The sequence below is a fragment of the Pyxicephalus adspersus genome, chromosome W (genome assembly GCF_032062135.1).
Source record: "Pyxicephalus adspersus chromosome W, UCB_Pads_2.0, whole genome shotgun sequence".
In the NCBI taxonomy this organism is placed as follows: Eukaryota; Metazoa; Chordata; class Amphibia; order Anura; family Pyxicephalidae; genus Pyxicephalus; species Pyxicephalus adspersus.
In genome coordinates, this window is record NC_092870.1 from 10,714,034 (window position 1) to 10,721,008 (window position 6,975).

Here is a 6,975-nt window from a genome sequence, read left to right on the forward strand (position 1 = left end):
GTTAATAAATCTCACTGTACACAATTATTGTCCCCAGTTCTTGAATTAATACCAACTGATATGGTTGTTGCGATATGTTCAAAGAGCAACTTTTCTAATTATATTTCATGGGGGCCCCACAGAATATTCCGATTTAATACCGGGTGGTATATGAATCTTACTGACAAGGTCACTGTGCTCGTCTTTCCTCACCAGAACGCTGATGAGAGACTTGCCTAAACGTGACACAGACTTTGAGCCGTTATAAGTCCGTACAGTTGGAATATCTGCACCAGATACAACCTTCTCCACAATATAGCAATATAACAATCTAGCAATAAAAATGTCAAACAATTTGCAGTAGAAAAATGTCAACCAATTAGCAGTGGAAAATGTCAAACAATAAGCAGTATTTGGGAATTTAAAAACTTTCTTATCCTACGAAAACCAGGACTCTTTTGACGTCAGGAGGAGTCGTGTCGTGGAAACTGTCAATCTTGAATCGTCACAAGAGGGGTCTGCTCATCTAGCCCTTTGTTTAAAGGAGTTTTCTCATCCCAAGGGTCTTTGTTGAAACTGGTGTGATTTGGTTCCTTTGTAGACGAGGGTTCCTCTGGACGACTCTTGATTGAAGTTTCCGGCTCGAAGGACCAAAAATTGTCAATGGTAAGTTGACAATTATTCACGACAACTTCTGAGGTATAGTAAAAGAATCAAGGTTTTATTCACGCGTGGGAAACTCACAACAGACAAGGCAAAAGAGGTCAGGACTGTCCTTTCCTCTGTCTAAAGGAGTCTCTGAAAACGTAAACAAAAATCTATATTTTATCTACTTCAGTTCCTTGCGTCACCGGTCATCCAATTCTGGGCTGGTCTCTTCTTTAATTTGCCTGGAGACAGACTAATTATTACTATTTTGCTTTTTACTGCCGCTGTACATTCCACTTTTAATTGGCCTTCTTGAGGGGTTTGTAGTTTTCATGGTCTCCTTATCTGCTGGCAGTTTCTATGGTCTTCTTATCTGGTTTCACTTGACCAGGTGCAAGGCCAAGACGCCTCCAGGAACTGAAGTAAAGAACACAAATAACTGAGTTAGTCATTTTAAAACAGAATAATATAGTTTGAGTTAATTCTCACTTTACCTAAGGCTAGTATATATGCTATATACTTTCACAAATGCTTGCCTTTAAAACTCTGGAACACGTCTATGCCACGTTTTACCGCGGTTCTAACGCATTTACGTTTCAAGTGCTTATAAACGCAGGAAAATGCCCCATTGAAATCAATTTACTCACATTTTTGGGTGTTTACAAGTGTTAACCCAGCGTTTTAATTTTTTTTTTAAACATTGCTAGCAACATTATAGATAACACTCATAAACATGCCTCAAGGAAACGTCCTGATGTAGATTAGCCTTCTAGAATGTATGGGAATTTCAAACATGGGCTTTTAAAGCCTCCGGTTAAACACTAAGGAAAACGTCCGCGTAGACTAAGCCTCAGGTGCTGTTCTAGTGGAATAATCAGAAAGCCTCACCATTTCTGCTACAGCCCATCACTTCTTACAGGGTGCGCTGGTGAAAACCAGGGGTCACTTAGATTCTGCACCTCATATAATCCTCTGTCACCTACCAGGGGGAGGCAACCCGTAAAAGGGACCCTGTGCCCCTCCCCAAACACATTGTACACCCTGTATGAGTCTCATAGTCGGCCCCTCTGCCCCCCACACATTGTATACAGTGTATGCATCACATAGTGCACCACTCTCTCCTTCCACCCTCACCATACCACCCTTTCACTATCTGTTATTACATAATTTGGAAGGTCAGCAATCCGCTCGCTGCTGCCCATCGCCTCCTGGGAATTGTAGTTCCTGCTCCCCGCACTTTGACAGCCATCCACACACCCTGAACTACATCTCACATGGTATATAGTATGTGGCTATGTGACGTCGCCCCGCAATGCGTACTCAACTCCCGAGTTCCTGGTAAACAGAAACGTCAGACGGAGGTTTTCTGGAGAAGAAAACAAAAGAGAAAGTGACAGATAGTTCGCGGTATCGAGCTGGGGGCGGGGGCGGTGTCATTCTGCGGGGCCTGCACACCGAGCCCCGTCCCCCTCACACTACGAGCATGGAAGGAACCGAGCCGCCACCTGTTGATTCAGACTTCGAGCCCCAGGCCAGACCTAGGTCCTGCACATGGCCTTTGCCTAGGCTTGAACTGTTGGTGTTGCAGCCTGCGGAGTCCCCTGCAGAGATGGGGCGATCAGAACTAGCTGAGCCTCCACTGCTGCCTGCAGAGGGGACAGGGACCCCCAGAAAGGGGGGTACCAGAAAAAACGCCTGGGGTAACCAATCATATGCTGATCTTATCAGCCAGGCCATTGAGAGCTCCCCAGAGAAGAGACTGACCCTGTCCCAGATCTATGAGTGGATGGTCAAGACTATCCCCTACTTCAAAGACAAGGGGGACAGCAACAGCTCTGCTGGATGGAAGGTAACCCTGACCACAGGGCTGACACTCATCTTTCACCTTGGCAACCAGTGCTTCAAGACATTTCACAATAAAAGTTCATTCTATTAGTTTTGGATGGAGCTGGAGGGTTTCTGGTGAGGTTTGTATTGGTGTGTACTGGGTGTATTTCACCCCACTTCGTGTCCAGGAGACACAACAAGATATGGGGGGAAATCTCACCATCCACATCCTCACCAGAAGGGCTGGTTCATTAGGAGATTTCCTTTTACTTCCTGCCCCGGAGACACTACAAAAAGAAGTAGTCTCTACAAACTAAGAGGAACACCCTATTAGAAAGTTGTCATCATATTGAAAAAGGTTTCCCCCATTGAAATATTTACTTCTTGCTCTGTTTACAGCATTGCAGTTTAGATTGCCCATTACTTTTTGTCTCGGTAACATCTGTCTCCGTAACACAAGCACCGAAGAGAATAAATTTCCCTGGAGGGGACACAGACATATATACAAACCTGACAGTTGGTCTTAACTGGTTGTAAATGTTAAAAAACTGATGTTGGTGTTGTTGTCCCCTCTTGGGTCTTGAGTACTTGGGGTTCTGGTGTGTGGGGGAGGGGAGGTATGCTGTTAGACCAGGAAGTAAGGATTCTCATGAGGTCACCACCCTCCATAATAGTATTAACCAGCTTCTTTTTCTGGGGAATTGTCATTTTTAGGTTTGACAGCAGAGTCACTTTGCTGCAACCCTCTACTTGAGGTTTGCAGTGACAAGGGGAAACCATTCGTGACAGGACATGCACCCCTAGAACAAGTCATGTGACCTCATTATTTGTTGGCTTGTTACAGGTAGTAGTGAAGCTGGAGGATATACATAACAACCAGAGCAGCTCTAGAAAGAGGAGTAGCAATAGCTACCTCCTCAGGAAAAGTGTCCTTTAAATTAAACCACACTTTGTGTCTATGGAGAGTCTGTTTTGCTGCAGAGATCTAGGAGTGTGCAGCTGTGTGTGTCCCTAGTACTCATGCGGTGATCAGTGCAGAAGTTTAGAGAGGACTTGTCATATAGATCTTGTTATGTTCAACAATGTGTCAGTTGCCAGCTACTTATTACGGTTCACAAAGATCACAACTTTTCTTGGGGAGATGGAAATTAAATATGATACTGTTGCTGTACATTGTGCAAACATGTATAGTCACTGACAAGTCCACAGTCCACCACACTCCTCTATAGAGTACAGCTTGCACAATCTTCAGGGAAACCTCAGCTCATCCTTCCTGTTGTCTTTTATTTCATGTGACATAAACTTGTTATAGATTTTAGGGTAATAACTGGCTTTAAGTGAAATGCTCAAAAAAGATTCACAAACTGAATGTGTAAAAACATGGAGGTTCAATAAGGAGATTCACTGAACTCATCGTGGTTTGAACATATATGTAAACACAAGGGGGGGAGCGCAGCCTAACAAACCAATTACTAATAAAGCCACAGTCACTTCAGATAACTAATCAATAGAGACCTTTTTGTGTTTACTCTCTGCAGAACAACAAGCATAGTTATGTTCTGTTTTTCTTTAAGTGGCATTTTATCTAGGAGTGCCTAGGCACAGGAAGTGGCCTGATTCTACTATGTACCCTATTAACCATAACAGGCCAGATCAGCAGCATGTGATTTTAATTCTCATCTTTTCTGTTCATCTTCTTGTAGAATTCAATCCGTCACAACTTGTCCCTACACAGCAAGTTTATAAAGGTGCACAATGAGGCCACTGGAAAGAGCTCTTGGTGGATGCTAAACCCTGAGGGTGGAAAGTGTGGCAAAGCACCACGTCGCAGAGCAGCATCTATGGACAGCAGCAGCAAGCTTGCAAAAGGGCGTAATAAAGTATCAAAGAAGAAAACCCAGGGTCCCGGAGAACCTCCAGCAGGAAGTCCCAGCTCCCAGTCCTCCAAATGGCCCGGAAGTCCTTTACACAGCAAGGATCCTGACTTATGGACCAGTTTTCGGTCCCGCACCGGTTCTAACGCCAGCAATCTCAGTCTTCGGCTATCCCCCATACTGACAGAACAGGACGATGCTGCGGATGACGACCTCCACTCCTCGCTTAGCTTCTCAGATAGTGTCCCTCCAACTGTCTCTGAGGAATTGGAACTTATCGATGGCCTAACTATGCTGTCATCTGGTGCTCCCTTATCTGCACCACAGTCTATGTTGCAGATGGCTTCCAGTTTTTCAATGCATCCACCTCAGCCTCTATCTTTTGGTAACTCCCTGTTCAGCCCAGTTGATATCTCTCCAGTGCAGAGTTATGGGCATTTCCGGAAACCTCAAACTCTCGAAACTCTTCTGACCTCAGACTCCCCTCCACCCAGTAATGTGCTGATGAACCAAGTCGACCCATTCCTGGCTCAGAGTGGTGGACAGAATTTTCTTATGCTGGGTAGTCAAAATAAAATCAGAACCCCAGAGCATCCAAGCATCCCTCTAAATGCACCGATGCCCCCGAATAATCTTCCAATTTTAGGGCTTTCTCCAGCATTGTCGGTGCCACTCCCTAAGCCAAATTCCTTTGGTGCGACTTCAGAACGTCTTCCTACAGATTTGGATATCGACATGTTTCTTGAGAATCTTGAATGTGACATGGACTACATAATGAACACTGAGCTAATGGATGAAGGTGGCCTGGACTTCAATTTCGAACCTTTATACCCTGGTACCAACCAGAGCAACAACCACAGCTGGCTTCCCAGTTAAACCTGAGTGAGTATGCTTGTGTTTTTAAAACCTAATGTGTATTGGTAAAACATATTGGACAACCATTAAATATGCCAATATAGTTATGTATTGGAACAGATATTACCTGTTCTATTTCTGTGCATCCAGTTCTTAATTATCGTAGCTCCATTACACAGTATAGCCCTGATTTTCATCTCCTGCAGTCCAGTGATGTTATCAGGTTTTGCCCCTCTCCCAGCTTGTAATTGTCAAAAGAAAAGAGAAGCAGCAGACTGTTGAGCTCATCTCTCCATCACTTTTCTTTATCCTCCGATAACCAGGTCACATTTTGGTATTTTACATTGTAACAAAATGTTTTTTAAATGCAAAGGTTGAAAAAAGACAAGTCCATCAAATTCAACCATTAGGGAAATAAACATATCTCAGATATAAAACTCTATAAACATAAATACATAATAAATACAAAGTAAACATAATAAATACAAAATCGCATTATTCTGATTACGTTTTACCTTTCTGGAGTTTGGCTTTTGACATCTCTCCGTTTTTTGAACAGTTTTCATTGACTGTAGACCTCTACGCTGACTACGTTAAGAAGTGCAGGCTACAATCGTAGAATCCTTGCAGACTCTGCAACACACTTTACGGATCCACAAAACAGTGGCCAATCAGAAACTGAGCTGCAGCCCATACAAAGCTTCTAGGTGTTCCACATGGCATGGATGGAGCAAGATGCCTCACTCCAGAAGCTACTCGTCATTCTGCATTTTGGAACCAAGCACCTAGCAGTGCCATATGTTTAGCAGCAGCAGAGTATCTGCCGTGGCGTATGTACCGCAAGCAGCCCGTTCTTACCAAGCAGCGCGTTCTTACTAAGGCAGCCAATTTTTTTTTCGTAAGTATTTCCCATCTACAGACTTGCCACACTTACCCTCTTCAGAGTAACCTAGAAGAATGTCAGAGGATGCCATTCCCTGTTGTTTTGATCAAAGCATTTCACATTCTCTATACAATTTCCTGGCAGTCGCCCTCCTGCTTTATTCTATAAGAATCTTACATATGGTTTATATTAAGTTTTGGACAGAGAGGTGCAGGTACCAACACTAACCCCCCCCCCCGACCACCAAAGGAACACAGTTTTTATCTTTTATTACAAGATTTTAGGAGCATAAATCATTTTTATTTGAATAATTTTCGAGTTTACAGAGGGGAGGATTCAGTACTGGTCTGCTAAAATGCTAATACTAAAATAGGGATTGATGGACTAACATGCCTTCTAACCAATCATTTTATATTCTATGTTTTCTTTAACCTCCCTAACGGTAACCCCGAGTGTGACTCGGGGTAGAAAAAAGTTGCTGAAAGCGATAACCCCGAGTTACACTCAGGGTAGGTAAACCTATGGCAAGGTTAGTAAATACAGCGCTTACCTGATCCACCGGCCTCCTGCGTCGTCCATCGCTGCGATTCCTGTCTTCTGCACACGATGAGTCACCGGGGGAGTTCCCTATGACGTCGGTGCGTGTGTACGTTGCTGGCGGGGCGGGAAATTCAAAATCCATTTGTATTGTATTCAATACAAAATAACTGTGATGAATGTAACACATTGGATTTAAAGGTGTAAAAGCAGTATTGTTTTCATGAACATTTATTTTACAGTTTATTATAATAGTATGAGTATAATATTTAAAAAAAAAAAAAAAAAAAATATATATATATATATAATTTTTTTTAATTTGTTAATTTTACATGATTTTGTGTTTTAAACTTTATTATACTCATACTAATA

At 42.9% G+C, this 6,975-nt stretch overlaps 1 protein-coding gene and 1 long non-coding RNA gene across 3 annotated transcripts in view; one reads left to right on the forward strand and one right to left on the reverse strand.

The window, feature by feature from the left end:
- Positions 1–679: 679 nt before the first annotated feature.
- On the reverse strand, positions 680–1,920 carry LOC140342801 (uncharacterized). The gene is made up of 2 exons (XR_011923158.1): positions 1,791–1,920; positions 680–1,044 (listed from the first exon to the last, which is right to left on the reverse strand). It is a non-coding gene; the product is annotated as an uncharacterized lncRNA (long non-coding RNA).
- Positions 1,921–1,941: 21 nt separating this feature from the next.
- LOC140342800 (forkhead box protein O4-like) overlaps positions 1,942–6,975 on the forward strand; it is a 16,602-nt gene continuing 11,568 nt past the window's right edge. The window contains exons 1-3 of one of the 2 annotated variants that reach the window (XR_011923157.1): positions 1,942–2,476; positions 4,158–5,210; positions 5,743–6,081. Coding sequence is in view for 1 of the 2 variants with exons in the window: in XM_072429148.1 (XP_072285249.1) it covers positions 2,111–2,476; positions 4,158–5,204 (1,413 nt within the window). In the remaining variant the exon portion in view is untranslated. Of the gene's footprint in view, positions 2,477–4,157; positions 5,211–5,742; positions 6,876–6,975 lie in introns of those variants that run through there. The other variant, XM_072429148.1, reaches the window with a different exon arrangement.